At 44.5% G+C, this 19,404-nt stretch overlaps 1 protein-coding gene across 1 annotated transcript in view; it reads left to right on the plus strand.

Annotated features, from left to right (window-relative positions):
- SYN3 (synapsin III) overlaps positions 1 to 14,992 on the plus strand; it is a 548,862-nt gene extending 533,870 nt beyond the window's left edge. The window contains exons 13-14 of the mRNA XM_023189045.3: positions 9,331 to 9,622; positions 13,509 to 14,992. Coding sequence (XP_023044813.1) covers positions 9,331 to 9,622; positions 13,509 to 13,641 — 425 coding nt within the window. The 3' untranslated portion in view covers positions 13,642 to 14,992. The remainder of the gene's footprint in view (positions 1 to 9,330; positions 9,623 to 13,508) is intronic.
- The last annotated feature ends 4,412 nt before the right edge of the window (positions 14,993 to 19,404 follow it).

Genomic DNA, 19,404 nt, shown 5'->3' on the forward strand with positions numbered 1-19,404 from the left:
GCGATGGCTGGGAAAATAAACGTCAGTATTTCCTTTTTTTTTTTCCTTTTGAGACAGAGTCTTGCTTTGTCGCCCAGGCTGGAGTGCAGTGGCGCAATCTCGGCTCACTGCAACCTCCACCTCCCAGGTTCAAGTGATTCTCCTGCCTTAGCCTCCTGAGTAACTGGGATTACAGGTGCACACCACCACGCCTGGCTAATTTTTGTATTATTAGTAGAGATGGGGCTTCACCGTGTTGGCCAGACTGGTCTCAAATTCCTGACCTCAGGTGATCTGCCCACCTTGGCCTCCCAAAGTGCTGGGATTACAGGTGTGAGCCTTTTTACAGCGAGGTAAATGTTGAGGCTTTGCCCAAGGAGGTAGAAAATAGTAGATTTACAAGTCTGGCCTTTCAGACCTTCTAGAAAGTGTTTGTTCATAGCAATGTGTGGTGCCTGATGATAGATTTGTGAGTCAACCAGCTAGAGTAAGAAAGAAAGAAAGCAAAATGGAACATGATCTGTAAAACCTTGGCCATTGAAATTCCTCCTCGAATATACTGCAGCATTACTGCCTTCCACCACTTATTAGAGAACGGACAAACTATTGATGAAAAGATGAAAAGCAATCATGGCAATAGCTAACTTTCTCAAAGAATGTCAGCTGCTCTGGTATTCTTGCATTGCAGGTCTTGAGAGAAATCCGCCCCGTAGCCTCTCTTACAATCAAAACCTCCTGAACACACTTGCTCGAGCACCAGCAGGAGCTTCAGAGCACCTGTGCACCAAGAAACCAAAGCAGGCAGTTTCGCTGCAGTCTTTTAAGGATCTTCTTAAAAACATATCAGAGGCTGGGTGCGGTGGCTTATGCCTATAATCACAGCACTTTGGGAGGCCAAGGTGGGCGAATCACGAGGTTAGGAGTTCGAGACGAGCCTGGCCAATATGGTGAAACCCCATCTCTACTAAAAATACAAAAAAAAAAAAAAATAGCCGGGTGTGGCAGTGTGCACCTGTAATCCCCGCTACTCAGGAGGCTGAGGCAGGAGAATCACTTGAACCCAGGAAGCAGAGGTTGCAGTGAGCCGAGATTGCACCACTGCCCTCCAGCCTGGGCAATAGAGGGAGACTCCATCTCAAAAAAAAAAAAAATATATATATATATATCAGAAAGAAGTCATTACTGTCATGTTGTGGCCTTCCCAGTCACTATTATTAAAAGCAACAGATTCATTACTTCCTGAAAAAAAGTCAACCTTGGCCACCGAATGGCTTCCTCTTCCACAGGTCTTAGATAAAATGCCCCATTCATTTTTCTCGTCTGTGTTTCTCTTTCTGGAAAAGCAGAAGATAATTTTAAGAAAAGAGAAATTGTATAATTATACACAACTGTGTACAGATATACCTCAGAGATATTGCAGGTTCAGTTCAAGACCACCCCAGTATAAAGTAAATATCACAATAAAGTGAGTCACACAAATTTTTTAGTGCATATAAAAGCTATATTTACACTATACTGTAGTCTCTTAAGTGTACAATAGCATTATCTCTGAAAAAAAACAAAGTACATACCTTAATTATAAAATACTTTATTACTAACAATCGTCTGAGCCCTAGGTGAATAGTAACGTTTTTCTGATGGAGAGTCTTGCCTCAATACTGACGGCTGCTTACTGATCAGGGTACTGGTTGTTGAAGCAAGGGGTGACTGAGGCAATTTTGTAAAATAAGGCAACAGTGAAGTTAGCTGCATGAATTGACTCGCCCTTTCACACAAGATTTCTCTTCAGTACGTGATGCTATTTGATAGCATTTTACCCATAATAGAACTTCTTTCAAACTTGGAGTCAGTCCTCTCAAAACCTGCTGCTGCTTTATCAACTAAGTTTATGTCATATTCTAAATCCTTTGTTGTCTTTTCAACAATCGTCATAGCATCTTTACCAGGAATAGATTACATCTCAAGAAATCACTTTATTTGCTTATCTATAAGAAGCAGCTCCTCATCCATTCAAGTTTTATCATGAGGCTGCAGTGATTCTGTCAAGTCTTCAGGCTTCACTTCTCATTTTAGTTCTCTCACTATTTCCACCACATCTTCACTTACTTCCTTCACTGAAGTCTTGAACCCCTCACAGTTATCCATAAGGACGGGAATCAGCTTCCAAACTCCTGTTGATGTTGTTATTTTGATCTCCTCCTATGAATCCCAAATATTATTAATGGCATCTGGAAAGGTAAATCCTTTCCAGAAGGTTTTCAATTTCCTTTGCCAAGATCCATCAGACGAATCACTGTCTATGGCCATTATAGCTTTATGAAATTTTGTTTTGTTTTGTTTTTTGAGACAGAGTCTCACTCTGTAGCCCAAGCTGGAGTTCAGTGGTGCAATCTCAGCTCACTGCAAGCTCCACCTCCCAGGTCCTGGTTCAAGCAGTTCTGCCTCAGCCTCTCAAGTAGCTGGGATTACAGGCACGTGCCACCTTGCCCAGCTAATTTTTGTATTTTTAGTAGAGATGGAGTTTCACCATGTTGGCCAGGCTGGTCTTGAACTCCTGACCTTGTGATCCACCCACCTTGGCCTCCCAAAGTGCTGGGATTACAGGCATACAGGCATGAGCCACTGCATCCAACCGAAATGTATTTTTTAAGTAATAAGACCTCAAATTCTAAATTACTCCTTGATCCATGAATTGCAGAATGGATGTTGTATTAAAATACATTAAACCAAAATTATCTTGTACATCTTCATCAGAACTGTTGTGTGGACAGATGCATTGTCAATGAGCAGTAATATTTTGAAAAGGATCTTTTTTCTGCACAGTAGGTCTCAACAGTAGGCTTAAAATATTCAGTAAACCATATTGTAAATACTATGCTGTTATCCAGGCTTTGTTTTTCCATCTACAAAGCACAGGCAGAGTAGATTTAGCATCCTTCTTAAGGGCCCTAGGATTTCCAGAACGGTTAATGAGCACTGGCTTCCACTTTAAGTCACTGGCTGCACTAGCCCCAACAAGAGAGTCAGCCTATCCTTTGAAGCTTTAAAGCCAGACATTGACTTCTCCTCTTCAGCTATGAAAGCCCTAAATAGTATCTTCTTCCAATAGAAGGCTGTTCCATCTGCACTGAAAATCTGTTTAGCACAGCCACCTTCATCAGTGATCTAAACTAGATCTTCTTGATAACTTGCTGCAGCTTCTTCATCGGCACTTGCAGCTTCACCTTGCAGCTTTTGTTATGGAGACAGCTTCTTTCCTTAGACCTCGCCAACCAACCTCTGCTAGCTTCCAACTTTTCTTCTCTAGCTTTCTCACCTCTCTCAGCCTTCATAGGACTGAAAGTTGTTAGGGCCTTGCTCTGAGTTAGGCTTTGGCTGAAGGCAATGTTGTGTCTGGTTTGATCTTCTTTCCAAACCACTCAAATTTTTCCATACCAGCAATGAGGCTGTTTTGATTTCTTATCATTTGTGTGTTCACTGGAGTGGCACTTTTAATTTCCTTCAAGAACGTTTCCTTCACATTCACAACTTAGCTAACTTTTTGGTGCAAGAGGCCTAGTTTTCATTTTGTCTTGGCTTTCAACATGCCCTCTTCACTAAGCTTAATCATTTCTAGTTTTTTATTTCAAAGTAAGAGATGAGTGACTTTCCCTTTCACTTGAATATTTAGAGGCCATTTTTGGGTTATTCATTGGTCAAAATTCAATATTGTTGTGTCTAGGGGAAAGGGAGGCCCAAGGACAGGAAGAGAGACAGGAAACAGCTGGTAAATGGGGCAGCCAGAACACACACATTTATCAAGTAAGTTCACTGTCTTTTTTTTTTTTTTTTTTTTTTTTGTGAGATGGAGTCTTGCTCTTTTGCCCAGGCTGGAGTACAATTGTGTAATCTCGGCTCAGTGCAACCTCTGCCTCCTGGACTCAAGAGATTCTCCTGCCTTAGCCTCCCAGGTAGCTGGGACTACAGGTATGCACCACCAGCTAATTTTTTTGTATTTTTAGTAGAGACGGGGTTTCACCATGTTGGCCAGGATGGTCTTGATCTCCTGACCTCATGATCCACCTGCCTTGGCCTCCCACACAGCTGGGATTACAGGTGCAAGCCACCACACCCAACCAGTTCACTGTCTTATATGGGTGTGGTTCATGGCACCCCAAAACAATTACGAATACAATCGTAGTATCAAAGATCACTGATTACAGATCACCATAACAGATATAATAATAATGTAAAAGTTTGAAATTTGTGACAATTGCCAAATGTGATGCAGAGTCACCAGATGAGTACATGCTGTTGGAAGGATAGCATTGACAGACTTGCTCAGTGCAAGGTCGCCACAACCCTCCAATTTAGAGAAAACACAGTATCTGCAAATTGAAATAAAATGGACCACAATAAAACAAGGTATGCCTGTATAAATACACATTAGTATTCTCCTTCAGGCAGATCTAGTGTGTTTGAATCCAGTTCCATGTCTCACTGTCTTTGCAGCGTTAGGCAAGTCACATTACTTCTCAGGGCCTCAGTTTCCTCCGTGTAAAGGAGGAAATAACAGCTTCCATGTAAATGCAGGTGAAGCAATTAGCAAGGTATCAGACACAGAGATAGTGCTTAGAAGGTGTTAGTTCTTACTACTAATAATTTACTATTAATAACTATGACATAATGCTTACTATTAATAATGTGTGTCTTATCCATATTGCTTTTCTTGGTTATTATTAACAATCCTTATAACTAACGCAGTGCCCCCTTACCCAGCAATAATTCTGTAGTAATAAGTGTTCCAAAACTACATATTCCTCTCTCTACCAGGCTCCTGGCTGTGCCTCTGCCCCACACCCTCCTTTCCCCTCTGCCCTGGGACCTACTTTTTAAAAGCACATTTGAACAGAGCCATTTTAAAACAGAGAGCTACTGTATTCTGATTTCCTCTCTGGCCCAGAGTAAAACATGCCTGATAAAGAGATATTATTTTAAGGGAAATGAGGCTAAACACACTTTTAGTGAGTTGAAAAACAATCAATTTAAAACCAATTAAGGTAATTAAAGAAAATGCCCAGTGAATTAACACTCAGATTAAAAACAACAAGGCTAATTAAAAACAACGCTTTCATTGAGTTCCCCAATTAACAAATCACATTATTATTTTGAACTTGCTGTTCACTTCAACTCAGTAAAAGTGAAATTTTCTTTTAATAAGCTTCATTTCTGTGCTTAGGCAAATACTTTCTATATATAAGTCAATATTTTATGTATCTATGTGCTCATATGAAAAATATTGAATTGTTTGCTTTGCCAAGAAGCTGAAAGAAATAACTAGGGCAGTGGTAATGGTTACCACTCTGGCCTCTGAATCCAGTAACTACGGTGTCTCTTGATAAATCCCAGGTGCATGATAGGGACTCAACAAAAAGTTCTGAATTAATGAACGGGTATCCAGATTTTCTAAGATATTAACCTGGGAAGGGGGGCGAGTCAGGGAAAACTGAAGATAAAAGTAGAAAACAAATGTTTTCTTTGAACCGCGGTGGGTTTAGAAAACCCAAAAGTAACCAACATTTAAAAATCAGGACATGAGCTGGGCACAGTGACTCACGCCTGTAATCCCAGCACTTTGGGAGGCTGGCGGGGAGCGAATCACAAGGTCAGGAGTTCGAGACTAGCCTAGCCAACATGGTGAAACCCTGTCTCTACTAAAAATACAAAAAATTAGCTGGGCATGGTGGCGGGCGCCTGTAATCCCAGCTACTCGGGAGGCTGAGGCAGGAGAATCTCTTGAACCTGGGAGGCAGAGGTTGCAGTGAGCTGAGATCGTGCCACTGCACTCCAGCCCAGGTAATAGTGCGAGACTCTGTCTCTCAAAAAAAAAAAAAAAAAAAATCAGGAGGTTTTACTTAAACATCTAGATTTCCAGCATCTCTTAATAGCACATAAGCTCTAGAAATAATGGGCCTGTGTTTCTATACAGCAACACGGGCATTACTAACAGCAGTTACTAACAGCATTACTGGCGTTACTAACAGCGGCTCCCTTGATCAGAGCAAGTGCTCCTAGGGGCTCCTGTGTTTGCCTCCAGCCCTACTCCTCACTTCTATAGTGACAGTGACGGGTAATTGCTATGTTCTGTATGCTTGCACCTCTTTAGAGAAATAGTTCTCTGGAATGTTTTTATCTCAAGTGGGAAAATTGTTGAAAGCCACATTACTTTTCATATATTTGCCTGCTTTATTTAGTTATGTACCTGGTTGGCCCTAGAGGTGTTTGAAAGAAATGTGACCTCCCATCTACTGGGATATACAATCATGAAAGAGGTAATGAATCAAAGCCATGTAATACAATCAGATGCTAAACTGGTACCACAATGTAATCCAATTTCGTGTTCCGCAACCTCACAGAAATGTTCAGATCAGGAGGGATGTTTGATGTACAGTCCAATGGCCTTATTTTACAAACGAGGGCCCGGAAGCCCAGAGAAGGGGAGTGACTTACCCACGGTCACACAGCGAGTTAATGGCAAGGCTCAAGTCAGGACCTGAGGCTCCTGGTGCCGGTGTGGAGTCAGGGCCACCAGACTCCACAGGTCATGGAGGTTACACAGGTGGCATGTCCTCTGAGAATGTGCTCAGCTGACGTGGCATCTGCTAGGGGAGGCTGGCTGAAATCTAGTCCTTGCCCCCTTGGCATCTGGCTCAGAGCTGCTTCCGCTGAAGGAATCCGCCTTTTCTTAATTAGCAAAGAAGATGTTAGGAGGACTCAGAGGAGCCTGCGTGGTGCAGTTTTCATAAAGGAAAAAGAAACAAGACAGGGCTTTTGGGTCAAAGAGATCGAGGTTTGAATCTTGACTTGTCCCCTTATTCGTAGTGACATCTCAAGCAAGTCACAATATATCTGGGTCTCAGTTTCTCTGTAAAAATGGGGCAAAGCACAGTGGCTCACACCTGTAATCCCAGCACTTTGGGAGGCCAAGGTGGGAGAATTCCTTGAGGCCAGAAGTTCAAGACCGGCCTGGGCAACACAGCAACACCCCATTTCTACAATAATAATAATAATAGTAATAATGAAGGCCGGGTGCGGTGGCTCAAGCCTGTAATCCCAGCACTTTGGGAGGCCGAGACGGGCGGATCACGAGGTCAGGAGATCAAGACCATCCCGGCTAACTCGGTGAAACCCCACCTCTACTAAAAAATACAAAAAACTAGCCGGGCGTGGTGGCGGGCGCCTGTAGTCCCAGCTACTCGGGAGGCTGAGGCAGGAGAATGGTGTAAATCTGGGAGGCAGAGCTTGCAGTGAGCTCAGATCTGGTCACTGCAATCCAGACTGGGTGACAGAGCAAGACTCCGTCTCAAAAAAAAAAAATAATAATAATAATAATAGTAATGAAAAAGTGGTGTTGGGCCTGTAGTCCCAGCTACTCTAGAGACTGAGGCAGGAGGGTGGCCCAGGGGTTCACTGCTGCAGTGTGACCATGCCACTGCACTCCAGCCTGGGTGACACAGACTCCATCTCTTCTATAAAAAATTACGTATATACATACCTACCTATATATGCATACACACACACTATTAAAATTATGTTCACCTATTTCTTTTTACTTTTTAAAATGTGCCTACTAGAAAATGTAGAATTATACACGTGGCTGTCTCTAGAGTTCCAGGGACAGCACTCCCATGGCTGGGGGTAGGGGATGAAAAATAATGCCTAACCCACAGAGCTGTTGTGAGGCTGCCCAGTCCTAAAGCTGGGGACATAATAGGTGCTCAGTAGAAGCCCCATTGTTACAGAGTCACAGAGATGGGTTCCAGCACCTTTTAGTTTTCAGTCTCCTAATGTGCCTATAGTGCTCTCAAAAACACATGGCAAGAATCACCCCAGCCCAACCCCTCTCCCCTGGCAGCAGCATGTCGCAGGGAGAAGAGATCAGCGGGCAGACAGTTGGCTTTGGCAAAATGCAATTCACCATCAGCAGCCCTGACACCCAGAATTTGAGGGTGAGGAGAGTGCACCTTGATTGTTGGGGGCCTTGGAATTCTACTCAAAGTCATTTCTGAGTGGCTACAACATCCCCAAGCTTAGATGCCCCTTGGCTTGCTTGTAAAAGCCTGTGTGCCCTGTGCGGTGACAGAGAGAAACCAAGATTCTCTTTGAGCTTTCTGTGGCTCCTCTTCCAATTGGGAAACCTTAATAACACTCAGTCTCCACCTCTGTGTGGTGAGAAGAGTGGTATCTTCCCTACTGACCTCTCTAGATCAAGTGATATGTTGCTTTTAAAAGTTCTTGGAAAAGTTGAGCGAGCAACCCAAAAAGTAAGAGTTAATTCTTGTCATTGTTTCCAAAGAAATACATCTTCAGTGTGGAAAATACCCGTGAGAAGAAAAAGAAAAAGGAAATTAAAATCCTTCATAATCTCACCACTTTAATGATTATTTAGTGTCTCATTACTCAAAGGAGGATAAGCTGGGAACCCGTTAGAAATGCAGAATCACAGTCCCCACCTGTATTAGTTTTCTCAGGCCACCTTAATAACAAAGTGCCATAGACTGGGGGGCCTTAAACAACAGACATTTTTTCACAGTTCTGGAGGCTGCAGGTACAAGATCAAGGTGCTGGCAGGGTTGGTTTCTGGTACAGTTTCTCTCTTTGGCCTGCAGATGGCAGCCTTCTTTGTGTATCCTCGTGTGTCTGTTCCTCTGTGCCTACGTACATGACACTCCTGATATTTCTTTCTCCTCTTATAAGGACACCAGGCCTATCCGATTAGGGCCCCACCCTATCACCTCACTTAACTTTAATTACCTCTTTAAAGATCCTATCTCCAAATAGAATTGCATTGAGGGTTAGGGTTAATTAAGGCTTCGACATATGAATTGGGACAGGGTGAACACAATTCAGTCCATAACACAGCCCGAGACCCACTCTATCAGAATCTTTATTTTGACCAGATCCCCAGTGATTCATATGCACATTAAAGTCTGAGACACACTGGTTTTAGTGTACAATCTTCCAGTCCTTTTTATATGTTTTTACATATGTGCCAAAATAAAACCATATGTACTGTATTCTAAGCTATTTTGTTCAGCAGTATAATATTTAGCATATGTTATCAACAGTATCCTATGTCATTTAATATTAGTCAGCCACATCCTATGTGATGACCACAGCATATTCCATTATACAGATGTATCTTAATGTTCCTAATTACTTCCTTATGGTTAGGTGTTTATATGGCTTTCAATTTTTCACCGTTATAAGAAACACTGTAATGAACATCCTTGAAGCAACATTACTTGTGTACAGCCATATCTATCCTAAGAAAAAAATTGAACTGAACCTTTTTTTTTTCTGGCCCTTTAGGAGGCCCTCGCCAAGCTCAGTCTCCTCAGCCCCAGAGATCTGGAAGCCCCTCCCAGCAGAGGCTCTCCCCCCAAGGCCAGCAGCCCCTGAGCCCCCAGTCCGGATCTCCACAGCAGCAAAGGTCACCAGGCTCTCCACAGCTACCCCGGGCATCCAGTGGCAGCTCCCCAAACCAGGCCTCCAAGCCAGGTGCCACCCTCACCTCACAGCCCCGGCCCCCTGTGCAGGGCCGTAGCACCTCCCAGCAGAGTGAAGAGTCCAAGAAGCCAGCACCACCCCATCCACATCTCAAGTAAGTGCTTTGGGAATTGGAAAAGGTATAGGATCGAGCTGGGGTGTAGGCAGAGCTTGGCTGATTCAGGGTTAGGGACTTGGAGACAAAGGAAGACCCAACGAGGCCTTGTCTAGACTTCAAATAGGTAAAATCAAGATTAGAGGATGGAATTTGCTGGGGAGGCCCAACAAGGTTAGAGTATAGATTAGACACCACCGTGACCCTCCATGTATACACATATCAGTTATTTTTTGCTGCATAACAAACCACCCCAAAACTTAGTGGATGAAGAAAACAATCATTTTCTTTGTTCGTAATTTTTTGGTTCAGCTGTTTGTTCTGAGTTTAGCTCAGCTGAGAGGTTCTTCTGCTGGTGTCTCCTATAGCATTACAGGATAAAACACAGGATACCCAGTTAGATTTACATTTCAGATAAAAAACAGATGATTGTGAGTGTAAGTATGCCCCAAACATTGCATGGAATATACTTACACTAAAAAAAAGTCTTAGCTTTTCATCTGAAATGCACATTTATCTTCATATTTGTATTTGCTAAATCTGGCAACCCCACTTTCCTGGGATCACTCATACAACTACAGTCATGTGGCAGCTTCACTGAGGCTGAATGGTCCAGGAAGGCCTCACACACACATCTGGTTGCTGGTGCTGGCTGTCAGCCGGGGCCTCTCTCTCTCCATGGGGTCTCATCCTCCCCAAGGCTAAGCCAAGCTCTCTCACATGGTAGAACTGCTTTTAAAAAGGGAGGGAGTACAAGTTGCAAGGCCTCTTGAGGCCTAGCCTTGGGAGTTATGAAGTGTTATTCTATCACATGCTTTTAGCCAAAGCAAGTCACGGGCCAAACCCACATTCAAGAGGTAGGAAATAAACTCTTGGTGGGAGAAGCCATGAAGTCACATCTCAACAGGGCAGGCTCCAGGGACAAGAGGAATCATTGCAGTCATTTTTGTAAGCCATCCATCACAATACACATATACATCCCGTTTCCCCTCAGGCCCATCTCTTGGTTTGAGGTCCTAAAGAGAGGTCCCAGGTAACTGTTCTTTGGAAAGCTCTACCTTTCTTCAAGGCCAAATGTTGATCATCACAGTTCACAGCTAACAGCTATTGTCCACTTACTATGTGCCAAGCACTTTACTTACTTGGGTTTTTTTAAGTTCTCACAAGCTTAGGAGTTAATAACTATTTCTTATCCCCATTGTACAGATGAGTAGCAAAGAAAGATTAAATAACTTGCCAGAGGTTCCAGTTAATAACTAAAAGAGCTGGGATTAAACTCAGGACATCCAGTCCAGATCATGTTAACAACTATTTTTTTGTATAGGTAATATATTCACATGGTTCAACTATCTAAAAGATATCAGACCAGGTGAGGTGGCTCACGCCTGTAATCCCAACACTTTGGGAGGCCAAGGTGGGTGGATCACCTGAGGTCCGGGGTTCGAGACCAGCCTGGCCAACATGGTGAACCCCCATCTCTACTGAAAATACAAAAATTAGCTGGGTGTGGTGGTGCACACCTGTCGTCCCAGCTACTTGGGAGGCTGAGCTAGGAGAATCACTTGAACCTGGGAGGCAAAGGTTGCAGTGAGCTGAGATTGTGCCACTGCACTCCAGCCTGGGTAACAGAGTAAGACTCTGTCTCAAAAAATAAGTAAATAAATAAAGGATATCAAAGATGTATATTGAAAAGCCTCATTGCTGCCCGATTCTCATCCAATGCTTTGCTGCCCTGTTCCCCAGAAATGACTTTTGTTAGTTCCTATGTGTCCTTTCAGTGCTTCCTTATGCAAATAAAAATATTTGCATAAATAATAAAAATGTTCAGCTCCTCGCCCTCATTTTCTTACACACACAGGAGTATTCACTCTCCACACCATTCTGCTCACTGATTTTCATGTTTAATAATAAATCCTGGAGCACCCAGTTCCTTGGAATTTTATTTTTTATGGCCTCATAGTATTCCACTGTACAGTTGTACTATAATTTATCTAACTAATCCACCACAAATAGAAACTTGATTTGATCTTACAAATAATGCTGCAATTAATAAATCTTAACATACACTTTCATAGTTGCAAGACTCACTCTAGAGAAAATAACCTGACACGGTATTGTTGGATCAAAGGATAAATGTATTTTTAGTTTGACAGACACTAGCAAATGGCCCTCCTGGCAATATGGAATAGCAGCTGACAGCACAGACTCTAGTCAGACTGTCTGGGTTCAAATCCTAGTTCTACTACTTAAAAACTACACGACCGGCCAGGTGTGGTGGCTCAAGCCTGTAATCCCAGCACTTTGGGAGGCCGAGACGGACGGATCACGAGGTCAGGAGATGGAGACCATCCTGGCTAACACGGTGAAACCCCGTCTCTACTAAAAATACAAAAAACTAGCCGGGCGAGGTGGCGGGCGCCTGTAGTCCCAGCTACTCGGGAGGCTGAGGCAGGAGAATGGTGTAAACCCAGGAGGCGGAGCTTGCAGTGAGCTGAGATCCGGCCACTGCACTCCAGCCCGGGCAACAGAGCGAGACTCCGCCTCAAAAAAAAAAAAAAAGATACGACCTCACATAAGTTGCCTAACCTCGCTGTGCTTCAATTTCCTCACATGCAGAATGGGGGCAATAACCCCACAGGGTTATTATAAGGATTGCAACGAGTTTCTGTACAGTTGGTGCTTAGAATGCTGCTGGCACCATAGAGGCTTATCTGTGTACAGCCTGTCACCACATAAGAAGATCAGTCCAGCTAATCACAGGACAGACAAGGGCTCTGGGCCTTAAACCAGGTTTGGTCACTGACCTTACAGTGTTCTAGCTAAAAACACGTAAATTTCCTGACTTACTGCTTTGAAGAATTTGGCTCAATTCAAGTCAGCGGGTATTCACCAAATACCTACTCTGTGCCTTGCTCTAGATGAGACTCTCTGAGGGGTAAGAAGCAAGGAGTAAAAGACAAGTCCCTGCTTTAAAGTCCCCAGTTTTTAATGTGATGACGGCATCACATGCAGAGCTCTTAAACTTTTGACACATTTACATAATCTCTTCCTATGTCTGTTGCCTCCCCTCCTATGACTGTGAGCCTCCCGAAGCAGGGCCTGAATCATACTCATCTTATACCCCTGTCCCGTAGCACGGGGGAAGTGCTCAGCAAGCAGTTGCTACAGGCTGGCATTTGGGAAGCACTCAGAATGGCACCTGCCATTCAAAAAGTTGGCACTAAAAGAATTCCAAAAGGGGGTGGGGGTGGGGCAGAATTGGCCATAAAGACATTGGAGAAGAGATGGGAATTGAAGTCCAGAATGTCAGAGCTGGAAGAGGCCTGAGGGTCAGCAGGATGAACCCTTGGCTCTACAGATGAGATAAAGGAAGCCCTGAGAAGGTAAGTTCCTTGCCTGAGGCCACAGACATCAAAGAGCAGAGAAGGTTCTAGAATACAGGCCTCCTGATACCTAAACTAGTGCTGGAAATAACTATAACCTGATGTTGATACAGCACATTGCAGTTTACAAAGTGGGTTTGTACCCACAGGCAGGAGAGCAGCCAAGCTACTACTCCAGCAATGCCTGCTGCCTCAACAGCCTGGCATAATGGAAAGAATGTGACCTCTGGGTGCTCCCCCATTACTTGCTGTGAGGACCTGAGCAAGTTAATTGACTCTGTGAACCCCTATTCCTGAACCTAAGAAATGAGGAACATAACCACCTTGCAAATGATGTATGTAATGTACCTAACATCATGTAAGCATTGGAATGCCTGGTTTCTGACCTTAATAACCTTATGATGATTGGGGTAGCCCATCTGGCTCACAGGCAAGCCCCCAAGACCCATTTCTTTGATAGTCTATGCCTTGTCTTCCTCAACCCCCTTGCCTTTCTGTTTCAGCAAATCTCAGTCCCTGACTAACAGCCTCAGCACATCCGACACCTCCCAGCGTGGGACCCCAAGTGAAGACGAGGCCAAGGCCGAAACCATCCGCAACCTGAGGAAGTCTTTTGCCAGCCTGTTCTCTGACTAACACCATCCAGGCTGGGAGGGGAAGAGCGCTCTGCTACACTCGTCCCCCTCCTGCCTCATCTTCCTTCTCAGCCTTGGTTCCTGATGGGAACAGAATGGAGGGCCTGAGAACATACTTTCTAAATGCCTTTGACCCAGGAACTGATTATATTTGTTCCCATTCTCCTTGACATTCCAGCATTGTCTGACTGAGAGGTGGGCCTTTGAGAGCCTCCAGGTTCCTCGAAACAGACCTGAGAGATGGGCGTCACATCCCTCTGCCTACCCACATACCCTGCTTCCCTGCCAGATAACCAAGTGAGATGTCTGCGAGTGGCTAGTTTTCACATTCTTATTAGTGTTTTGCTCACCTTTGGGCAAAGGCCCCCTCTAGGCCTTGCCCTACCTCCATCAAATGCAGACACTGTAGTCGGACCTCAGCAATACAGGAGGCAATAATCTTTTAACAGTGTTTTGCAAACAAAAAAGAAGAGAAAATCCCAGCCAGGGGAACTCGCCACCTGCCCACACTAGTTCCATCCATGCTCAAGACTTGCCCTTAGACCAGGCAGGCAAAGGCCCCCATCACACTTGGCCACTAGTGGGGCCCTGAAGCCAAGAAAGAAATGAGACCCTGTATGACAAGTGGGGTCTTTGAGAACACGACAGAAACAGAGGGGCCCTTGTAATGCCACTCAGACTCAGAGCATTATTCTTATTTGGACAGGCAAGAGCAGATCACAGGTTCTTGTAGGAATAAAGACTAGTTCACAGAGGAGAAAGAGGCCCGGGACCTCCCAAGGACAGGGTCAGGTTAGGGTTCCTGTACCCATTCTGTTACACCACTGTTTGGTCTCTCTGGCCTCCCCCCAGGAATGCCGTTTCCTTTTTACGGATCTGTTGGGAACCAGACAGAAGCAACAGATCAGTGACACAGGATCTGAAGTGCAACGGTAGTCACTTCTAGTTTGGCATCTCACAAACTCTGTACAGAAAGGTGTTGGTAGGTTACTCAATTTCAAAACGGGCCCCATGGTCAAATATGTTTAGGAACTACTGTTTGTATTTCTTTTTTGGAGATGCATTGTATATAATATATGTCAAAGGCTTTTGGAATTCCTGCAGGAAAGAAATCAGCTTTGTTAAATCCAAACTGATTTGACTCAATACGTTAGCTGCAGAGCTGGAAAAAGTAGGCTAACTCCCTTCCCAGTGCGCTTTCCCCTGTACCAGCCTGCCCCTCATGCTTAGATAGGGTTCAGGGGTGACCTAAATCACTAAGCACCTGGTGCTAGAAACATTGTAGGTGCCAGAAGCAGCCTCCTGGTCTCGAAGAGGGCCCAAGATATTAGAACATAGCTATGTTAGCCCCTTGCCTCCCACTTTGCAACACAAGATATGTCTTCCTTTTGCTGTCCACAGGGAAGGGAGAGCGGGAGGTAAAAATGGAAGTGGCTCTGGCCTGGAGAAGCTTCTAGTTATGCCCAAGCAATGTAGACTGCTTGGTAATCAGCCGAGATCCATCCAGGTTCCCAGGAGCATAAAAGCAATCATCTCCTTTTTGGTCCTCCAAAACCAAACTGGAGTGGTGACATCAGGGCCAGAGACCCTCTCCTTCTGTGGGCATTGGGTCACTTAGAACTCTCAACCTCAGAAAAGCCTGCCTTCAAGCTGGCTTTTGACAGGTTATTGGCTGGAGACTGGCTCAGTATCGAAAGTGCTAGCTGTGCACCTGGCTGCCAGAAAGCCACCTGGCCTTTAGGGCGGTCCTCTTCACATTGCCCTCTTCCCTCACTCATGATCAGGTCTGGATTTAAGAGCAAGAGACCCCAGGAAAATTCAGAAGTCCTCTCTCTCCTCTTGTTCAAGAGCCTTGGGCTGGGATTCAATAATAAGTAGCAGACCTGGCATAAGAAAGATCAGATAAGTCAATTGCCAGTGACCATCGGGAGCCATAATTTGGCAGCTGGAGACTGGTAGGCTCAGGCCTGATCAACACTGGCGAGGATCCGCAGCAAATAAAATAGCCATTGTGTGAGGTGAGAAGTGAACAGCTGAAGGCCCTGTACTCTTTCTACTGCCCAAAAGCCCACCACCCTTACTCTGTCCCCACGTTCGGCTGAGTTCCGTGTTACAGGACAGTCCCTGCATGTCTGGCATGTTTGGAGCTCGCTCTGCCCAGTAACACATCTCCCTTCTTTTTGCTCAGCCTGCACAATGCAACAGAGTAGTATGGCCAGGAGCTGCCAGAATCCTATCCAGAGGCAGCTGAGATGATGCAGGGGGCAGTCAGACACATGAAGCTGCTGCTTTGCAGGCATCGCTCTCAACACATTCTTCTAGACCCCCAAGGTGGGTGGAGGTGGGGGTCCTGGGGTCAATATCCCACAGTCATGCTTGGGGGAGGTCAGGTGATGGCAAGGAATAGATCAGACCATTTATAATCCAGTAGAACTTTGCTTCGTCCTCCTGCTGCTGCTCACTTAACTCTTTCACCGCTCCCTTGCAGCTTCTGAAGAAAGCCAAGTGGGGCATGAGGAAAAGAGACAGGAGGTGAAATTCAAAACGTCAGATGCGGGTACCTTTTAAAGCTATTCTGTTAAAAGAAATCTAACAGAAGAGAGTATAAATATTGATTAACGTAAGGTTTGATGATTAGCCAATGATTCTAGGAGTCCCATTACTTAAATGCACACACATACACACACATACACATACATGCCTGGATAATAACTGGGAATTGACAAATGCACATCCTAAAATCCTGTCACCTCATGATCAGTTCATAGTTGTCTGAAAACCTGCTTCAAGAGAATGGCTTCCCGACTTGTCCCCAAGAAGATAGGGGTCACTGGTATAAGTCACACGATGAGAGAACCAGAATATCAGCCTCTCAGACTTGAGGGTTCCTGGCCCTTCCCCCTTCTTTCCTGACAAGGGCAGGTGAGGCTTCCCCATTAGAAGGGCATGGGGCACTGCTTATAAGAGCAGCCTATTACAAGATCCAAGCACAGAGAGCTATAGGAGTTGAAGTTCGGTTCCTGCCACTTAAACAAAATACATCCACCCTCCTTTCTCAGGGGTAGACCTTTCAAATATTAATAAATAATGCTGTGCGACATCCTGAATAAACGGGTAAGAGAAAACTTGTAGGGCAGGATGTAACCACGAGGTCCACAAGTTTCAGGAGATTAAGAACACAGGAAACCCCTGTGGCAATCGTCCCTCTTCAACAATCTCACCCAATTTTCACTTAGTAATAAAAGACAGCTCAAAACACACAACTGAAATGTAATAGGCTGGCCAAAGTTTCTCAATGTGTGGGCCATGGCCATGGGCAGAGCTAGTTAGTTACAAAGGCAGATGAAGCTTCATTTCGGACCAGAGTCAGAATTTCTGGTCACAGGACCCAGAACCTGCATCTTTGTCAATGTCCCACTTTGAGTGCACTTTGAAGTGAGACCAGCAACCTGAGCTGGGCTGTGTGGGAAAGCCACTGCATGAGAAACAGGACTGGTATGGGTGTGCTATAGTCTCCAACGCAGCTAAGAACCCACTCCTTTAGCGAACAAAACTAGTGGCCCCGTGAACAATGACCACATGGCCTAAATCCTCCCCCATTCCTATATTCTGTCCTTTGTCCTCAGATACACCTCCGCATTCAAAGGATATCTCCCAGATACTCCAGTATCTGCGTACAACAGCAGCAGAAACTCCTTCCAAACTCCGAATCAGGCCAGGCATCCTGGTTTTTATAACCATGCACAGATATATCCAGATCCATGACATAACACTAGTTTACAGCCAACATGTTTAAATAATTTCCCCATTGGTCTGTGTATGAACACAGAAACCAAGGGCACGTAGGTCTCATGGTGACCCCAAAATGGTGGTTTTGTCACACAGGCTAGCACGTGTTCCTTCCAAAAATGTAACCTTTAATAACTGTGACATTTTGAAATGGGAAAGGGCAAAAAGGAGGGAGAGGGGAGTCATGCTATATAGACTCTAAAATGTTATGTTCGTTTTTTTTTTGTTTTTTGTTTTTTTTTTGCTTTGTTTCGCAACTTTGAGCCAGAGAAAGGCTAGCATTTTCCCTCCAAGCTGACTCGGGGAAGCTGAAACACAACAAAGACCTATTTGATTTGTGCACAATGAACAGGGATTTAAAAACGCAGCCTTAGTGGACAGCTCTACCAGCCACAGAAAAGTTCTTCCAGATCTTCCTCCCGTCAGCACGATAAAATGGTACTATACTTTGGTTAAATGTAAAATCAGCTTTCCAGGAACAGTGGAATATCCTTTCTCTTCCATCCGTTCCCTAGATTCTCTTCGTTACTACATTCTCTAGCCTAACATTCAGTCCCTGCTGAATTAACTAATAATCAGATACATTCAAGATAGAACTAACACTCAGTTCTATCTTTCCAAAATTTAAGAGGATGAGAGGTCTTCACTCGCATAGTAACAAACACAGCAGCAAACCCCATAAAACTGAACATCAACTGCCTTCTGGAAGTTCTCATCTGGCAAGCTAGTGCAGGTATCTTGTGCACGGGTCAAGAGAGTGAAGCTCAGAGCACATTGCTTGGCACCCAGCAGGTGTTCAGGACATGATTTAGCTCAGCCCTCCTAGAAAACTATGAAATAAAATCCAAACAAAAGTATTAAGATTGAAATAAAAGGATATTTTTCTAAGAGTATCAATATATGGAAGTGACTTGCCCAAGAATAGACTCAAACCAACTGAAACCCAATAAAATGAGGTAACTGAGAAAGCAGCAGCAGAAAATCAATGTCAGCTTTTCAACCTCAAAAAGACCTCTTCTAAACGGAATCTGAAGAGGAATGGGAGGAAGCAGAATGAGAACATGAGACCGCTCCTTGGGGCCTACAAGAAGGTAAGGTGACTGCAGGGCTGTGAGCCGTAGGCGAGTTGCCATTGTCAGCATTGGTCAGGGACGTTGGAGTGGGCAGACCAGGACAACTCCACAGCTTAGGCAGCAAAGGTCCAGGACCAAGGAAAGCAAGTACACAGATTGTGCTTCACACAACAAACACAGCAGAGTTTCCAAACAGCACAGCCTCAGCTCGAACCAGCGCAGGAGCACACCATGTCCTTTCAGGACCTGCCCCTTCCAGTGCCCGAGGGCAGACTAATCTCTCATGCTTTTTTCAACTTCGTAAAACACTGGTTTTGAATTGGTGAAAGGATGCAGGTTAGTCACGGGTTAAGCTCGGTAAGTCAGCCTTGCAGATACAAGTGGCGGCTTAATTATCCTGGAGGCAGAGCTCATTGCCTAAGAGCACTTTCACACAAGTCTCTGCTTTTCCTTTATCCTAGAGGGCAAGCTGGCTGGTTACTAATTATACTGTCAAAAGCTGTCCTAGACTCCGAAGTTGCTGCTGATATAAGTGTTTCAGTCTAATATTTGGACTCTAATAGAAGGCAGCACTTTTGATTTGGTAGGAGACAAACTGGAAGGCTGGGCAACAAGTAAGTTAAAGTCATCCATTTATCAAACACAATGCATAAGAGACACAGAGGCTCCCTTCTGTTTCCATGCACTTGCTGTTTCCACGCAGCTGAAAGAGATGAGCTGTGGACACTTAGACCTTGTACTGAGATGAACTGACTGGCCAAGAGGAAAAGAAGAAAGTGGTTGGGAAATATTCTTTGGAACTGGTGGGGCATTCCTGTAAGGGAAATCAATCTAAAACTAAACATTCTTTCTACAACATGTGTATAAAATACACTTATTTTTTTATAGAGACACGGTCTTGC

This window comes from Piliocolobus tephrosceles, chromosome 19, assembly GCF_002776525.5.
Source record: "Piliocolobus tephrosceles isolate RC106 chromosome 19, ASM277652v3, whole genome shotgun sequence".
Taxonomy (NCBI): Eukaryota; Metazoa; Chordata; class Mammalia; order Primates; family Cercopithecidae; genus Piliocolobus; species Piliocolobus tephrosceles.